Here is a 17,700-nt window from a genome sequence, read left to right on the forward strand (position 1 = left end):
GGCCCTAAGCTCCTCGGGGTTCCTAGGACCTGTCACAGCTTCTGGGACCCCAACACATGAGTGTGCAAAGACCTGTTCTCCTCAAAGTGTAAATAATACTGTAAGGAAGGGCTGATATTCATTGACCACCTACTGTGGACCAGGCGCTGCTCTGAGCACTTGACATACATTGTTTCATTCAATCCAAACCCCAATCCACTAGGTCAGTTTTATTCTTCCCATTTTACAGAGAAAGACAAGAAAGGTTAAGTCACATAGATGGAACAGGCTGATGCCAGAATGGACACCCTCAGCTTCCTCAGCCGCGCCCAGGTTGACTCCATCACCGAGGGCCAGGGTCCCAGTGCCCCCAGGCTCTAGGAGCTGCTATTTGGCTGGGGCTCCCAGGAGAAGGTGAAGCTTAATGATTTATGGGTGATTAGCTGCAAGAATGCAAACGCAGAAGACACAAACCTTTATGCCCTGGAAATCTGTCACAAGCCAACCAGTTGTTTTCCATCCCTGTGAAGCAGGAGTAATTGGAGGTCTGACAGAAGAACTTCCCAGTTACCAGAAGGAGCAGCACTCACACACTCTTAGTTTTGTGTGAGGTATTGCCCCTGCCTTGGTCAACAGTTCGAGTCAGAGAGAGGGGCACTGGGCACAATCCCCACCAGAGGTTCCCATTCACAAGACCCCGTGGGGGCTGGGAGAGGCCCTGGGGCAGCAGCCCTGGGGTAACCAAGGGAACAAACACGGAAAACCAGGGACGTCAGTCCTTATCTGGAGCTCATTAAATGGGGAACATCAGTCAGCTGTGAAGGCTAAGATAGGGTGATAGGCACGTGGGTGGGCTGGGATGGGGCATGGGGGCAGAGGCCGCCATGGAGAAGAGGTATTGGCCTCAACGACTCCACCTCCCCACCACGTGCCCAGATCCAGGATGGAAGTACCCTATAAATGCCCACAACCCAGCCTCCCCAGAGGCCTTGAGAAAGAGAGCGGTAGAGAGCGAAAGAGAGTGCCCAGAGCCTCCTGGCCCTGAGACGGCCGGGCCAGCCACGCAGGACTCCGCAGCATGTGGGAGCTCCGCTCCATAGCCTTCTCCAGGGCTGTGTTTGCAGAGTTCCTGGCCACACTCCTCTTCGTCTTCTTTGGCCTCGGCTCGGCCCTCAACTGGCCACAGGCCCTGCCCTCTGTGCTACAGATCGCCATGGCATTTGGCTTGGGTATTGGCACCCTGGTACAGGCTCTGGGCCACATAAGCGGGGCCCACATCAATCCAGCCGTGACTGTGGCCTGCCTGGTGGGCTGCCATGTCTCCTTTCTCCGAGCCACCTTCTACGTGGCTGCCCAGCTGCTGGGGGCTGTGGCCGGAGCCGCTCTGCTCCATGAGATCACGCCAGCAGACATCCGCGGGGACCTGGCTGTCAATGCTGTAAGTAGCCACAACTTTGCCATCCACAAGGGGCAGATCCTGGGGAATCCCTTGTAAGGGATGAGATGGGAGGGATGGGCTCTGGGTGAGGTGGGGAGAGAGATGGAGACAGAGGCAGACAGACAGAGAGAGACAGAGCCTGGAGTCAGGAACATAGCCACCATAGGAGGGTCAGGATGAAAGGAGCAATGGTACCAGAGCAAAGGCAGGATGCAGACAGACTGCAGGCTTCTTCCACCCTGACCGTCGTGCAGGAAAAGCCTCATCTGGGTTTCTGTTGGACTCAATGCCTCCGTTATAGTGAGGACCAGGCTGTAACTCAGCAGGGGTTAGTGTCCCAAGCAGACATGCTTTCCAAGCTGTGGGGAGCCTTGGAGTGCTCATGACAGGGTCCTCAAGAGAGAAGAGGGGCCCAGCCTTTCTTCTGCTTTGAGGGTTTGCAGGCCCTATGGCAGGTGCTCCTTACAGGTCAGGCTCAGACACACCATAGCCCTACAAGCAGCAATGGGCATACTTCCTTCTCCAAACCCTGACGAGGTCCCCGGAGCCCATAAGCTGGCTGCTGATTACATGATACAGGTGCTAACTGGGCCCCGTGGGCCCTTCGGGAGCTGAGGGTGGTGCCACAGTCCCTTCCCCCATGTCCCACCCCCTTCCCCTCTCAGGTCTGTGTGGGCCCTGTGAATCCAAGAGACATGAGTGTGGAGGAACGACCTGTGCTCCCAACAGACCAACTCTCACTCTGTACCCCCATCCTAAGCCAGGACAGCAAGTGCCTCTTTTGTGCCTCAGTCTCCAGTATTTCCTGGCCTGTTCCATCCCTGGGCCACTGGACAAGAGTCCTGATGTCTCTGACAAGTCCTGCACAATCTCTGTGGCCACCCGCGTCTCTGCACAGGTAGCCCTTCCTCATTTGTGGGACAGGGGTATCCCAGTTAGGGAACTTCTCTGTTTTGTTTTGTTTTTGAGATGGAGTCTCATTCTGTTGCCCAGGCTGGAGTACAATGGTACAATCTCAGCTCACTGCAACCTCCACCTCAAGTCATTCGCTTGCCTCAGCCTCCCGAGTAGCTGGGATTACAGGCATGTGCCACCATACCCAGCTAATTTTTGTATTTTTAGTAGAGACAGGGTTCACCATGTTGGTAAGGCTGGTTTCGAACTCCTAACCTCAAGTGATCCACCCGTCTCCACCTCCCAAAGTGCTAGGATTACAGGTATGAGCCACCACACCAAGGCTCTGTTCTTTAAAGATGAAATTGTGACAAGGTTGGGGGCCAGGGGCCAAGGACAGGCTAGGTGGGCAAGCAGAGGAGTGGGCTCTTTTCCTCTGAGAACAAAATTAGTTCAGTTTACAGCAAGAAGAGGTCCAGTTAGACTGAAAAAGGAACTTCCTGAGAGCATGACCAGGAAGTTCTTCTGTAATAGCAGGGCACTGGGAGTGAGAGGCCATGGGAAACATGCAGTCCTCCTCCTCCATCATTTCACAACTGACTGGGGCCCTCAGAAGAGAAAGGTCTGGGAGGACTCCTCCATGCCACTTCTCAGCATTTACTACCTTGAGGACCTGGGGAGAACCCTGCCTGGATGTAATGGGGCAGTGGTGGGACCAACTTGCCCTGAGGCTAAAGAGAGCCAGATGATCCTCAAGACCATCCCATGTGTCCTTTGAGGACACTAAGAGCTAGCCTGGCCACCAGGAATTTAATCATTGACATGCACCTGCCCTGTGCCAGGCCAGCTATCATCTCATCATTGGTACAATGCTATAAGGGAAATTCTGTGGTTCCCCCCTATTGTGAGTGGCAAATTGAGGCTCAATAGTGAATTGATCCAAGTCACAGAACCAATAAGTCATTTCCAGTCCCCCCACCATCCTCCAGAATCCATTTTGTTATCCCATTTCGCAGAAGGAGAAACTGAGGCCAAATTAAATAGTCTCATGGCAAGTCAGAGGCCTCTAAAGTGTCTGCTTCCAAAGCTCTTTTCACTGTCCTCTAGAGACTCTGCATTGGACAACAACAGGAGGGATTGAGGTTAGACCCTAGAGAGACCCAAGGGTTCTGACCTGATGTCTCGGACCCAGGGGTGGGGGTTCAGGGCCTGGAGAAAGAGCGTGGGAGCTGAGAGCTGTCACTGTTCCACCCAGCATGGTGCCCAGTCCCAGAAGGCAGGGCGTAGGGCACAGGGTGACAAAACCCAAGGAGAAATCCAGTGCTGGGTGTGGCCCAGTTATGAAATCACCTCTTTACTCAGCCCCGAGTTCTCTCCTTACCCAAGGCAGGGTCTGCTGAGACCATGGGCAACCTACATGGGTGTGGAGGCATTGTCCGACACAGCTCCGGGGCCCTCACCCCAACCTCCATAGGATGTGCAGGGAGCAAACCAACAGGGCAAAGCTGAGGCCTGAAAGGCAGTGGAGAATAGACAAGAGTTAAGGAAAAAGGTGTATGGCGGACTCATAGCAGAAAGGGGCACACTAGGACCATCCCCTAGACCCAAGTCCTGTCCCTGGGAGCCATTTGACCTCAGGAAGACAGACCACGGGCCTCTCATTGCACCAGGGTCTGATGGTCTAGAGAGAGGGGAAGGTCTTCCTGCTAACCAGTCCAAAGCTTCCTGAGGCCGTTGAAACCTCTTCCGTTCTTGTTCTTCAGGAAACAGAAATTCTGGATCTCAGCATCCTTTTTCTCTCACACTGAAGGATCCCAACCTCACCCCCCAATCTAATGGGCTACAGAGTCAGTTTTCCTACCTCTGGCAGGGAAACCACGGGCATCCTGGGGGATCATGGGCTGCCTTTGGGCCAGGGCCCAAGAAGAAGGGATCAGTTGTTCCAGCTAAGGTGTCTGGCAAGCCCAGGTGTTCTGGTTCCCAGCCCAGAGGCCCCCCTGGTGCCTTGACTGCAGGTGGACAGGAAGATGGAGCCAGAGAGGAGAGTGTGCTCAGTGTTCCCCTACCTGCCTCTTTGTCCCCAGCTCAGCAACAGCACGACAGCTGGCCAGGCGGTGACTGTGGAGCTCTTCCTGACGCTGCAGCTGGTGCTCTGCATCTTTGCCTCCACCGATGAGCGCCGTGGAGAGAACCCGGGCACCCCTGCTCTCTCCATAGGCTTCTCCGTGGCCCTGGGCCACCTCCTGGGGGTAGGTCATGGCCATAGGTTCCAGCCTCCCTGGAGGAACAGACACACAGACCACTCCAGAGACAGACACAGAGACCCCAAGAGGGACACATACACAGAACTCTCAAGAGGAACAGACACCCCAGAGGTTTGACTCCCAGATACCCCAGAGGGACAGATATCACTCCAGCCCCCAAAGAATACAGAGCTCTTTAAATAAAACGTGAAGTTAATTGTCCATCACGTGGGTTCCCTTTAGGCTGAGGTCAAGCACTGCAGTGCGGGACAAGGACTTTCTGCCCTGTCCTCACCTGCCTTCTCTCTGTGATACCCTCCTCCAACTGCAGATCCACTACACCGGCTGCTCTATGAATCCCGCCCGCTCCCTGGCTCCAGCTGTCGTCACTGGCAAATTTGATGACCACTGGGTAATGGCTGAAACCCACTGCCCTCCCCTTCCCTAAAAACCCATTTTAGAGGGAGAACAAGAGCTGGAATAGCATGGGATTGGGGCTCAGCAGCGGTACCTCAAACCCTCCACACTCCTCCTGGTCCTGGGGAGCCTTGGGTTCCACCCCTCAGATCTGATGCCAAAGACTCAGTTTCCACAACTGTGAATGAGGATGACAACAGCTTACCTCACTGGCTTCTTGGGAACAGTAACTGAGGCTACCGGTGTAACCCAGATAATGCAGTGTCTGGCACTTAGAACTCTACAAGTGGTAGTATTTAGCACTTATCTAGTGCTTAGAATGTGGTGAGCCTTGTTCTGAGTGCCTTGCAAACATTAACTCATTCAGTTTTCACAACCACCCTAGGAGATAGGCATTCTTATAGTGAAAGGCACAGAGATGGTAAGTAACTTGTTGAAGTGCACACAGCATCTAAGTGGTGGAATCAGGATTCACACACAGGCAGTGGCTTCAAAATTCGCACCCTTAACCTCGCACTGATAAGGCTTCCCCAGCAGCTGGCGTTGTCGTTGCTAATTACATAAATAAGCATTTCACTAGATTAATGGCGGGGAGGAGGGGTGCGGCCGCAGAGTGTGCCACCGGGGCCTGCGGGCTCCGCGTGCCGGTGTAGGCTCGGGTGCCAAGCCACTCTCTCCGCTCGCCCCCAGGTCTTCTGGATCGGACCCCTGGTGGGCGCCATCCTGGGCTCCCTCCTCTACAACTACGTGCTGTTCCCGCCAGCCAAGAGCCTGTCGGAGCGCCTGGCAGTGCTGAAGGGCCTGGAGCCGGACACCGACTGGGAGGAGCGCGAGGTGCGGCGGCGGCAGTCGGTGGAGCTGCACTCGCCGCAGAGCCTCCCACGGGGCACCAAGGCCTGAGGGCCGTCAGCGGCCTCTAAGGCCCCGATGGACGCGTGTGAGGCCCGAAGCAGAAGGGCCCACCCCGTCCCTCCTCTCCCCCAGGTCTGAAGTTGGCCCCCCAGCGCAGAGTAGCTGCTTCCTGTACGTGCGCGCCGAGGCCAGTGCTGTGAGCAAGCGTAGAGGAGGCTGCCGGAGGGAGCCCTGAGCCTGGCAGGCCCCCTGCCCCGAGGCTGTGAGCAGCCAGTAGTGGATCCTCCAGCCTTTTGCAGGGAACTGGGAACTTGGGGGACTGAGCTGCAGAGGGAGGCAGGTGGGTGGTAAGAGCGAAACTCTTGAGAGCCTGCACCCAGGTACCGGGTGGGGAGTGTACAGACCCCTGCCTTGGGGGTTCTGGAAAGAGTGCAACTGGTTTTATTAGTGTGCAAGTGTGTTCATCCCCGAGTTCTCCTTTGTCCTCACATGCAGGGTTGTGCATGCCCCTGAGTGTGAACAGGTTTGCCTACGTTGGTGCAAGTGTGCACGGCTGGGGAATTCTCACTTCCCCTTGCACCCCTTCCTCCCCAACCTGCAATAAATCCACTTCTGCAGTGGATAAGTGTGGGTGCCAGTCATCCTCAGGGAAAGGGAAGGAGGCCACTTTGAGAGGGCTGAAGGGAGGGCCTTGATTTCCAGCTGCAATCTGGCTTCTCCTGGAAAATGTCCCCTACCTGCAGCGCTGGGCCCCAGCGCTTTGGTGACCAAAGATTTCCTTTCTGTGGTGAGGGAGAACCTCTCCAAAGAGGAAGCAGGCATATGAGTGTGCACACCTTCACGTGTGTGTATGCTGTGTGTGCCCAGGACCCCCGTCTCCAGGGGTGCCCCAGATCCAGAGATTAGCCTCCCACTTCTGCAGAGAAAACAAAAGCCCTTTGTGGGACCCGGGCCTTTGTCTTGGGAGAGGGGGAGATTTGCAACTAGACACTTCTTGAAAGGAGACACTCAGTTTCCCAAGTCAGCCCTCTTGCCCAGCACACACCTATGGCTGGCTGGGCAAGGCACTCAGGCATGCAACCATGGGCACCAGGCAACACCCCTTCATCACCCATCTCATTCTCCCCAGTCCTCGGGCAGCAGCTCCTCCGCCCCAGGAACCTCTGTTCCTTCTCTCTCTGCCTCTCCACAGCCTGTGATTCCCTGCTTCTGGCTCCTACCACTGAACAGTCATTGTGGATAGAGCAGCCTGTTGCGCTCAGGACCAGGGAAAGGAAATGACTTCTCCAGGCAGAGGCAGATCTGAGTTTAGAACCCAGGCTTCTAAATTTCTAGGCCAGTATGACTGTTCTCAAATGAGATTAACCGGGATTAAGTGAGATGACGCATGTAAAGATGCTGTGTAAACTGTAATTCTTAATACCATTAACACGCATTACTAGAATCATTTTCATTATTTCTGCTTCCTGGGGGAAGGATGCAGAAGGAGTTTGATGCTCAACATCCCTTACCTCCTTTCACTGATGGCCAAAGCAAAGGAGAGTCCTGGGAGCCTGCAAGATCCAGGCAGAAGGAGATGGGTTTGGGGCTGGCCCCATCCTGGTCCAGCCTCTTAACCTCTCCTTACCCTGCATGTGTGCCCTATCTTTTCTCCCACCTCCTTCCTCCCACCACCCAGCCCCATCCATTCTCTCCTTCCCTCTCCAGCCTGCTGTATAAGTAATATGTGGGTCATACCTTGAACCCCCCACCCTCATGCTCTCTGTGGCCTCCATGCCTTCAAGACTTCTGTCTATATCTAGCTCACACTGCACCAAGCACCCACTGTGCACCAGGCACTGAGTCTCTAGCCTCTTTCTCCCTTCTGCTTCCATCCAAGAAAGACAGTGTATAAGGAACATCTCTGTAATTGTGTCCCCTCTGATCTATGCTCTTTACTGTCTTCCTTGACCAAAGCTCTCTTTGAGGTCCAAAAAAGGCTGCCCCAGGCCATAGGTGCTATGGAGAGGACTCTCCCAAACCCCCAATAGCTAGTGACAGCCACTTGGCCTCACTACCAGAAGAGTGGGGGGGTCAGAAACCGAAGTGACCTCCACAGCTGTCCTCCTGGCACCTGAGTGTCCTTGCTCTAGAGGTTCAAAGGCAGCAAGGCAGTGAGCTATGAGCCCATCATGGATGTGTCTCAGGCACCTCGTCCCCACCCCACCTACCCCAACAAACTCCTCTAGAAGAAGCCAAGAATTTATCTCTATGTCTGTTTCACTTCTTGGATTGCATCTCCCCCAAAACTAAATATGAAATCCCTACCACTTCCAGCTTCTATTGTCCATTGGGATCAGAGTCAAAAAAGGATTCCAAGTGATGGAACTCCAGGAGTGAAGGGAAATTGGCAGTTCCTGGCATCTCTTGTGTACCAGCTCCTGTGCTGGGTACCTTGCATGCAAGGGTTCATCTAATCTTCCTCAAACTTCTGATAGGTTAGGGAAGGACAAAGGCCCCCAGCCATAAAGGGTTTTGCTATTTCCAAAGCTTCCCCTTATCGTCCCCTGTGATTATCTCCCAACCCTGTGACAAAGGTAGAGCAAATATTGTTCTTCCCATTTTACAGGTTCAGAAACCAAGGCTAAGAGACTGGTCTAAAGTCTCACAGGTAGTGTATAGTGGAGCCAAGACTTGAACTCAGAGCTTTTTATGCAAAATCCCATGATTTTTCCACTGAGGCAAATCCTAGGCTCCTCCTGGGAGGCCCTTGCAGAAGCCAGAACACATGGCTGGACCTTTCCAGCCCAACCCACTGTCTTGCAGTGGACAGAGAACCTTGGCGAGGGCAGCAGGGTAGACAGGACAAAGAACGTGGGGCTGGTTTCTGCCCTTGAAGAGCACCTGGTTAGTCAGAGAACAGAGATCACTCACACCAAACCATACAGGCAGGGCAGTGTGGAGACAGGTGGACAGACCTCCAGGTCCCCAAGCTGGGCACAGAGAAGGTTGTGAGCTGTCCCATACTCCCACTTTGTGCCAAATGACGTTGCACCTGCAAATGGTGCTTCAATGTTGTTTTGTATCTTTAAGCTGTGATGTTGTATATATACGATGCCTCCTAGCTAGACTGTAAGCCCTTTGGGGACAGGGCTGCTTTCAGTTCTTAGATGGCATTCTCCTATCTACCTTCCTTCAACTGCTCTGCATATAATAAGCACTCAATAAATGCTCATTTGCCAATAAGTAGTGTTCTTCCACAACGTGGCAGTGGTCAATACAAATACAGTCCAAGGTACCAGAAGACAGGCAGAACTCCCTACCATTTCTACTCCAGCCCTCAAGTTCTCCCAGGGAACTCAGAGGTCCCCATATCAGGAGAGGAGGGGAAGGGCTCTCCCTGAGACATTCAAATTCCCCCTGCCACCAATGGGGAGACCCATCTCTCAACTAAGAAAGGTCCCGGGCATTCCTCTGGAGGTGGCAGGGCAGGGCCTGAGTGCTTGAGCAAAGATAATTCCAAGCCATAATAGGAGTTTATTGTGATGACTTGGGGACAGAGGGACTCTAGTGGTTAGAGAGATGGAGGGGCCATAGCCGGGCACGGTGGCTCAAGCCTGTAATCCCAGCACTTTGAGAGGCTGAGACGGGCGGATCACAAGGTCAGGAGATCGAGACCATCCTGGCTAACACGGTGAAACCCCGTCTCTACTAAAAAATACAAAAAACTAGCCGGGCGAGGTGGCGGGCGCCTGTGGTCCCAGCTACTCCGGAGGCTGAGGCAGGAGAATGGCGTAAACCCGGGAGGCGGAGCTTGCAGTGAGCTGAGATCCGGCCACTGCACTCCAGCCTGGGCGACAGAGCCAGACTCAGTCTCAAAAAAAAAAAAAAAAAAAAAAAGAGAGATGGAGGGGCCTCAGACGCAGGCCTGGGAAACAGAATCAGCTGCCCAATGTGAGTAACCTTGACAGATGAAGTCTCCTTCTTTGGCCTCACCAGGCCCACTTCTGGTGACCAAGTCTGCATGGCGACCTGTAGTTCCTATCTCAGGTCACTGTGTGACCCTAGGCAAGTGACCTCTGAGTCTGGGTTTCTTCATGGGTAGCTTGGAATGAAATCACACAGTGGAGGCCAATTATAATCTCTAACTTTGTAGATCATATTCTGAATCTCTAAAATGGCAAGAACAAGGTCTTGGCCTTTACAGTCCTTCATTAGCTCAAATCTTCAGGTTGGAGCTTCCCCTGGTAACCTAGCCTCTTGTGAGCACTTGTGAGCACTTGAGAGATGAGAAAGCAAGTGGAAGGGTGCAAACTGGAGGCAAGTTCAGCAGCGAAGGAGCCTGGCCCCCAATGATCTCTGGGGTCATCAGGGCCATTTTCCAGCCCAACCCCCAGACCCAGAAGAAAATCCTGCATACAACTGGCATGATTGGCTGGGGACAGAGCGCTGGGACTCATGGAAGAAAGGACAAACGGACCTCTGGCCTTAAGAGGAGAGACTTGGGGGAGGAGCTGCTCCAGCAGGAAATGCCAGAACTGGGCAGGAACAATAGCAGGGTTTCTTTGGCCCTTGTTTTCTTTGGCATCTTAGCTGCCACGGAGCCCAGAGCCCACTCTTCCAAGTCCTTAGCATTCCTGCAGGCTCCTCCCCTCAGCCCTGCCTGACTGACAGGGGAGGCACCTGTTCTCTACTCCCTCTGTACCCTCCCACTGGACCCTTCCCCCAAGCTTAGCACCACACTAAACCCTCAAGGGGCTTTCAAAATTAACAGTCACAATGTAAGGAGACTTTACTAAGCCTTATTCTGTGCCAAGCACTGTGCTAAGGGCTTCTCTAACACACATGGGGATGGAGGTCTTTAATGCAGCTCCTCTCCCGGGATCCTAGGGGTCTTCCCCCTCCTCTAAGCCCTGGAGAGCCCTCCAGCCTCATTCCCACATGCCCGACCTGGAGTGGGTGGGAAGAGGGAGGGGGTGGTATGGAAGGAGGTAGCAGGTCACAGAGGGGCTATAAGCTCAGAGGGAAGGGAGATGGGAACTGGAAGAAAGTGTCACCCAGACCAGGGGTAGAAAAACTTGACTTTGGGGAAACTGAAAAAGACCACATGTAAGACAGAGACATGGAAAATGAGGTAGAAACAGACAGAAACAAAAAAAGGCACAGAAACTAAGAGGCAGAGGAAAGGTGAAAATAGCCAGGAGACAGAAACTGCAGGATGAGATAAATGAATAGAGAGAAAGAGACAGAGACACTAAGACAGCAAAAGGCAGGAAGGAAAAACAGAAAATGAGAAGGTGTGAGAGAGACAGAGAGAGGGAGAGGTGGAAAACAGAGAGACTGAAATGAGAAAGAGACCTACGGAGAGAGACCGGAAGAGGCTGGCAGAGGTAGAGGAACAGAGACTAAAGACAGAGACAAAAAGAGAAACAGGATTTTGCAAAGACTGACTGGCAGAAACAGATTTCGAGGGGAGAGAGACCAACACCAAGTGAGGGTTTGAAGGAGACCGAGGGGAGGTGGAGGAAGAGAAGGAGAGTCTTAGATCCGGGGTGAGGGGCTTCTAGCAGGAAGAGGGGAGACGCCAAGACCGCGCTTGGGAGGTCAGTGGTGCGCCTCTACCCTCCCTGCTCTCCCACTCCCATAGTCTCAAGGCCTCGCCTCACACCCCCCTCCCGTCAAGACGACAAGGGGAACCCGGCCTGGGAGAGGGCGCCTCCAGGGGTCCATTGCCTAGTGTAGGTACTGCCCAGCTACCGGGCGTCGAGGATTGCAAAGCATCGGGGCAGGCTGGCACGGTGCCCACTTTTCCCAAAACGCCAGCCTTCCAAGCCCAGAAGCTCGCCCGGCCCAGGCCGGGAGCGGCCCACGACGGCCGGCCGGACCGCCCTGCAGGACCCAGCCCGGCCGCCCGCCCCCGCCGCCGGCAGTGAGGGAGGTGAGCGGCGCCGACCTGCGGGACGAGCATCACTCCGACCCAGCCGGGGGTAAGGCGGGTCAGGATGCTCCGGTCGCAGGAGGAAAAGGAGGAGCTGGACCAAAAGCCCGAAGAGAAGAAAAGGGGAAACCCGCGCGCGGAGCGCGGTAAAGGCCGGCGGAGCTAGACGCCCTGAGGTAGGAGCTAAGCGCCGGGACCGAGCCCCGTCTCCCAGGGAGTCCGGAGCGCACGGCACCGAGGAGCGCGGGAGCCAACCTGGGCGCATCATGCGCGGGGTCCGGGACACGGGGCCCGTCTACACCGCCGCCTGGGTCACGTGGCCCGGACGGGCAGGCGGCTGCCCGGCCCGGGGGGCGGGGGTCGCGCCGAGGTTGCGCTGGGCGGCGGGGAGCGGCGGGCCCGCGGCTGCCGGGAGCCTCCCAACCCGTGCGCAGCGCTGGCCCCTGAGCGTGGGAGCCGCCCCCTCCCCCCCCGCGCCGGCCCCGCGCCCGGCCCCCCGCCCCCTATATAGCGCGCCCCAGCAGGGCCCGCGCCAGGCCGCCAGCCTCGCAGTGGGTGCGGGACAGAGCGCGGCGCCACCCAGCCAGGCCCCCGTCCCCGCCGCCTCCACCTCGTCAGCCGCCTGCGACCCAACGGGCGCCCCCCGCCGCGGCCGCCGCCGCCGGGCCCCCGCGGCCACCATGAAGAAGGAGGTGTGCTCCGTGGCCTTCCTCAAGGCTGTGTTCGCCGAGTTCTTGGCCACCCTCATCTTCGTCTTCTTCGGCCTGGGCTCGGCCCTCAAGTGGCCGTCGGCGCTGCCCACCATCCTGCAGATCGCGCTGGCCTTTGGCCTGGCCATAGGCACGCTGGCCCAGGCCCTGGGACCCGTGAGCGGCGGCCACATCAACCCTGCCATCACCCTGGCCCTCTTGGTGGGCAACCAGATCTCGCTGCTCCGGGCTTTCTTCTACGTGGCGGCCCAGCTGGTGGGCGCCATTGCCGGGGCCGGCATTCTCTACGGTGTGGCACCGCTCAATGCCCGGGGCAATCTGGCCATCAACGCGGTGAGTGCCCTGGGGGGATGGGAGTCGCGACCCTGAGGTGGGCTCAGGACCAGGCCTCTTACCTCACCTGGAAAAAGGGGTGTCATAGAGTGGTCCAGCCCACACCCTTCACCAGGAAGGCAAGAGCCTCCAGAGGCCAGGAAGGCGACTCTCCAGGCTGATGTGCGCCCCCTTCCTGCCCACCTCCTCTGCCCCCCACCACATGCTGGCCCACCCTGGTCTCTCTCCAATGCCTGCTGCCCCTCCTTTCCTGCCAGAAACTTCTGCCGCCTCCTGTCTCACCTTTGAGCCCCACCTTCCTCCTGGGCCCCTCACCTCTCCCATCTCCTCAGGGGAGCGTTTGAGTAGAACCACCAGAGAGAAGCGGGCTGTCATCCCGGCTTTGGGTGACCCTGGCCTGTCTGTGCTTCATTGTTCTCAGCCCCTCCATGGGGATGGTAGTGCCTGCCACAGCAGGTGTCAAGGGGCTCACATTTAGAAACCACAGATAGGAACCCCCTAACGTGGTGCCAGTGCAGAGCAGTCTCCGTTGAGTATTGGTTTCCGCTTTCCCCAACCTGTGCTCCTCCCCGCAACCCCACATCCCTGCCTCCCTCCCATCTCCTGCAGCCCCAGAGTCAGCCCCCAACCCCATGCAAACTGGGTTCATTAATCAAACACAGAGAAGGATTTGCTTGGCCATTGTCAAGCCGTGAGTCAGCCGCACTGGAGAGACGGGTTTAAGGTTGGCACTGGCATGGGGCCAGACACGGGCAGGAGGCGGGGATGGGGTGTGAAGCAGGCAAACCGGGCAGCTGCCCACAGGATGGAGGGTAAATGCCAGCTTATGGGGGCTGGGGGTTGGGCAGAGCCATTGATAGGACCATGTCCAGGAAAAGCTCCCCTGAAACTCTGCCCTTTGGCTACAGGCCTGAGCTTCAAGCCTGTGCAAACTGTGAAATGTAGTGTCTTTAACAAATGATTTCGCTGGGGTGATGTCCACGGGGCTTGGCTTCCAGGTGTCAAGCTGCTCTAAGTGTCCCTGAATGCCAAAAGCCCTGCTCCCAGAGCCCCTGGCTATACTGCCAGAAGGTGGCCAGGCTCCTAACCCGCCATCCCCTTGCAGCTCAACAACAACACAACGCAGGGCCAGGCCATGGTGGTGGAGCTGATTCTGACCTTCCAGCTGGCACTCTGCATCTTCGCCTCCACTGACTCCCGTCGCACCAGCCCTGTGGGCTCCCCAGCCCTGTCCATTGGCCTGTCTGTCACCCTGGGCCACCTTGTCGGGGTGAGCAGTACTGACACTGGGCTGTGGTGAGGGTGGGGCAGGCACTCAAGGCAAATAATGGAGCCCCAGAGCGGAGCCCACTTCAGATTGATGAGTCCAGCAGAGTTTAAGACCTGGATTTAGGGCTGCTGGACTCTGGCCCTACTGGGCCCCAGAATTGATCCCCCCAGAACCTCTGGGCTGAGGAAAGATGGGAGTAAGTAGGAGGTGGGATGGGACAGGAATCAAACCCAACCTCAGAGCAGAGAAGAGAAGAGGGCAGCGTTAAGGGTCCATGGTTAACCGGGCAGCTGGGATCCTTGGAGGGAGGGGTTGCCAGCCCAGCAATCAGGAGACCTGAGTTTGAGACCTGGCTGAGCCCCTGGACTGCAGTGTAACCTTGGGAGAGTCCAGGTTCTGTGGGAGTGGACTGGGATGTTGCCTTTCTCTCCACCGCCCTGTCTCTATCCAGATCTACTTCACTGGCTGCTCCATGAACCCAGCACGTTCTTTTGGCCCTGCAGTGGTCATGAATCGGTTCAGCCCCGCTCACTGGGTGAGTCTGTCCCCTCCCCTGGCTCCCTGGAGATGAGGGCCTGGAGACCCAGCAGTGGCAGCTCAGAGCTCACCACAGAATCTTCTGGATTCTGTGGGCCCAGAGCTTGGGGGTGGGCCAGGGAGCGGTGGCTGAGAGAGAAAGGGGATGGGATTCAGCCACAGGGGCAGAGATGGCTTTGTATGGCCTGAACCCCTGGGGACAGGGAGTATAAGTATCTGTCCCCTTAGGGAAGAGGCTGGAGGTGCAGGGGGGCTCTGTGTCAATTCCTTTGAGGATTTGGTGTCTGTCGCTCTGGGTGTCTGTGTGCTGGTCCTCTCTGATGTTTTATTTATCTGTCCCTGTTGAGGGGGTTGGGAGAGTCTTCCTGTGGGTCTGTCCCTGTGGACAGTCTGTCTGCCCCCTCCTTTGAGAGCTCATGGTCACTCTCTCCAGGGTCTGTTTCTATCCCTATGTGGAGGGGAGAGGTGCTCTGTTCATCTCTCCTCTGAGGACCCACGTGTCCCCTCTGAAGGTTTATTTGTTTCTCTTTCGGGTGTGGTTGGAGGGGGCCTGTCCCTCTGGGAATCTGTTTGCCTTCTTTGAGGGTCTGGGTGTCTGTGGTCCATGCCTCTTTCCCTGGGAGTGGTGTGTCAGTATATCCGTCCCCGTGGTGGGAGGAAGTCTTTCTTCCTGAAGGTCTGAAAGTCTGTGTGTCTGTCCCCTCTCAGGGTCCATGGGTCTGTCCTCTGTGGGGTGGGGGGCATCTGGTCTTCGAGGTCTGGGGCTCAACGCCCTGACTCCTGCCCTGTCTCCACCAGGTCTTCTGGGTAGGGCCCATCGTGGGGGCGGTCCTCGCTGCCATCCTCTACTTCTACCTGCTCTTCCCCAACTCCCTGAGTCTGAGTGAGCGTGTGGACATCATCAAAGGCACGTATGAGCCTGACGAGGACTGGGAGGAGCAGCGGGAGGAGCGGAAGAAGACCATGGAGCTGACTGCCCGCTGACCAGTGTCAGGCAGGGGCCAGCTCCTCAGCCCCTGAGCCAAGGGGGAAAAAAGAAAAAGTACCTAACACAAGCTTCCTTTTTGCACAACCGGTCCTCTTGGCTGAGGAGGAGGTGCCGGTCCCCCTGGCTACACAGAGAGGGGAGAAGGAACCTATGGTGGAACTCCTGGGGTAGAGGCCAGGGGCTAGGGTCTGCTGGGGATGGGTCTCTCTGGGACAGACTTCAGAGATTGTGAACACAGTGCCAAGCTCACAGGCTGCAAGGGCCAAGCTAGAAAAGAGTGAGCCTGCAGCCTGCATCCCCCACCCCCGCTCAAGAGCCGAAGGGATCCCAGCCCCTAGGTGGGCAGCGGCAGACCCTCCCCAGAGCTCCTTAGGAAGAAGACAGACTGGTTCATTGAATGCTGCCTTATTTATTTCTAGTGAGGATGCATGCGTGGGGCTGCTGGTGTTTGGAGTGGGGGCTACCCAATAAATCTCTGATACTCAAGTTCCGCCTCTGTCTGTCCCCAGAGTGCCTTGAGACACTCTGGCCCATTGCTTCTCCTCTTTGTCATCCCACATCCTCCACCACGATCTCCATGGGGTACCAGGGGACCCCGGGACAAGTGCTCTGTGGGAAGAAAGGGAGGCTGAGGCCATGGGAGGCCCAGAGAATCAGAGAGATGGGAACAGAGCAGGGAGAGACCGAGAGAGAGAAGACCGAATATCAAAATAGAGCTAGAGGCCAGGAAGGAGGCGTCCTCACTGCAGTCACCCTCCACCCCTCCCCCTTAGCCATGTCAAGTCCCTGCCACTTGAGGAGGGTTTGGCTGGCACTTGAGGGGAGTGCCAGGGTGTGACAGGCAGGGTGGAGGAGGAGTGAGCCAACCGCAGCCCCTCGAGATGGCAAGGGGGTGACCAGCCAGGTTCCATCACAGCCCTGGGCTCCTTTCTCTGCACCTTGATGTTTCAAAAAGGTGCCCTCCTGGGAGCCTGTGCCCAGAGGAAGCAGCTCCCCGATCCCCCCAAAAGCCACATGTGGCCCAGCCCCCTTTTCCAGGGCTTCTCTCTCATGCCTCGGCCCACCAGTGTCCCCACCGTCCTCTCCTCTGGGCCTGAGCTCTGCCCTAGCCTGCTGTTGTCCCACTGTCACTGACACTCCTTGGGTAATCTCCTTAAACTCTCAGAGCCTCCATCTCTTCATCTGTAAAATGGGGATAAAATATCACTTTCCTCACAAGATAGTTGTGGGGACTGGATGAGGGCATGAGATGCCCGGGACCGGTCAGCTTTCTGTGAGGAAAAGGCGGAGGTCATGCAGTGAACAGCTCCGCACAGAGCCCAGCCCGGAGTCAGTAACTACCCGAATTCCAATCTGGCCGCGGAACTTGGGGCAAAATAAGCTCTCTGAGCTTTAAGGACCTTCTCTGCAAAACAGGGGTGCTTTTCCCGACCTCACGTGCTGTCGTGAGGAGAAAATGAGAATGAGACCATGCCTGGAGGTAAAACGCTTGTACAAACGGTCAGGCGCCTTGGAGTGAGTGCTCAGTAAAGTGGTGTGAATAGACACCCACACGTACCTGCCTAGTCTGGGGCCCCAGCCACATACTTCTGCCCTCCTGGGGGTGTCTGGACCTAAGCACCTGTCCAGCGGGGCCAGAAGATGGACTGAGAAGGGATGGGGGAAACCGTAGATCTTGGCCATTGAGAGGCAGTCCCAGGCGCTGGGGTGAGGAGCGGCAGACACCCAGCCTCCTCCACACTTAAAGTCTAAGCATCTACAAGTGAGAGGTCAGCCACTCATGCCCGCCCCATAGGCTTACAGTAAACACCACGTGGTAGTGCATGAGAACCCCGAGAGCCCAGGGAAGGAGCAGCCCCCACCCACCGTGTCCCTTCTCACTTCTTCCAACCTGCCCCAGGCTGGGGGAGCCGGGCTGCAAGAGCCAGCTCTGGCCAGTAGGGGGAGACGTCGTCCACCGAATCCACAGGGTGGCGCTTCCTCGTCCACAAGTCCTGGGTCTGGGTTCTAGCCAGATGGGGGTGGGGTAGAGGACACAGGGAGTCCCTCATGCTTGAGTCCCCTGGAGCCACCTTGAGGCAGCCTATCCCAATGCACCCCCGCCCCACTATCCGGGTGAGGC

At 56.5% G+C, this 17,700-nt stretch overlaps 2 protein-coding genes across 6 annotated transcripts; both read left to right on the forward strand.

Moving 5' to 3' along the window:
* Positions 1 to 962: 962 nt before the first annotated feature.
* On the forward strand, positions 963 to 9,045 carry AQP2 (aquaporin 2). 5 transcript variants are annotated; one of them, XM_074006809.1, is made up of 4 exons: positions 963 to 1,417; positions 4,396 to 4,686; positions 4,886 to 4,966; positions 5,662 to 9,045. In XM_074006809.1, exons 1-4 carry the CDS (start codon positions 1,058 to 1,060, stop codon positions 5,869 to 5,871), a joined length of 942 nt encoding a protein of 313 aa, XP_073862910.1. In that variant the 5' UTR covers positions 963 to 1,057; the 3' UTR covers positions 5,872 to 9,045. The 5 variants fall into 5 exon arrangements, with proteins under 5 accessions (XP_073862910.1, XP_005570850.1, XP_073862911.1 ...); XM_005570793.5 differs by having other exon boundaries at positions 4,396 to 4,560; XM_074006810.1 differs by lacking the exon at positions 4,886 to 4,966 and having other exon boundaries at positions 4,396 to 4,560.
* Positions 9,046 to 12,274: 3,229 nt separating this feature from the next.
* On the forward strand, positions 12,275 to 16,064 carry AQP5 (aquaporin 5). The gene is made up of 4 exons (XM_005570795.4): positions 12,275 to 12,783; positions 13,889 to 14,053; positions 14,505 to 14,588; positions 15,389 to 16,064. Exons 1-4 carry the CDS (start codon positions 12,421 to 12,423, stop codon positions 15,572 to 15,574), a joined length of 798 nt encoding a protein of 265 aa, XP_005570852.1. The 5' UTR covers positions 12,275 to 12,420; the 3' UTR covers positions 15,575 to 16,064.
* The last annotated feature ends 1,636 nt before the right edge of the window (positions 16,065 to 17,700 follow it).

Source organism: Macaca fascicularis, chromosome 11, assembly GCF_037993035.2.
Source record: "Macaca fascicularis isolate 582-1 chromosome 11, T2T-MFA8v1.1".
Lineage (NCBI taxonomy): Eukaryota > Metazoa > Chordata > Mammalia > Primates > Cercopithecidae > Macaca > Macaca fascicularis.

Coding starts and splice junctions, on each gene's coding strand:
- AQP2 (XM_074006809.1), top strand. CDS start 1,058: ATGTGGGAGCTCCGCTCCATAGCCTTCTCCAGGGCTGTGTTTGCAGAG. Junction 1,418..4,395: donor GGGACCTGGCTGTCAATGCT/GTAAGTAGCCAC, acceptor CTTTGTCCCCAG/CTCAGCAACAGCACGACAGC. Junction 4,687..4,885: donor GAGGAACAGACACCCCAGAG/GTTTGACTCCCA, acceptor CTCCAACTGCAG/ATCCACTACACCGGCTGCTC.
- AQP5 (XM_005570795.4), top strand. CDS start 12,421: ATGAAGAAGGAGGTGTGCTCCGTGGCCTTCCTCAAGGCTGTGTTCGCC. Junction 12,784..13,888: donor GCAATCTGGCCATCAACGCG/GTGAGTGCCCTG, acceptor ATCCCCTTGCAG/CTCAACAACAACACAACGCA. Junction 14,589..15,388: donor GGTTCAGCCCCGCTCACTGG/GTGAGTCTGTCC, acceptor TGTCTCCACCAG/GTCTTCTGGGTAGGGCCCAT.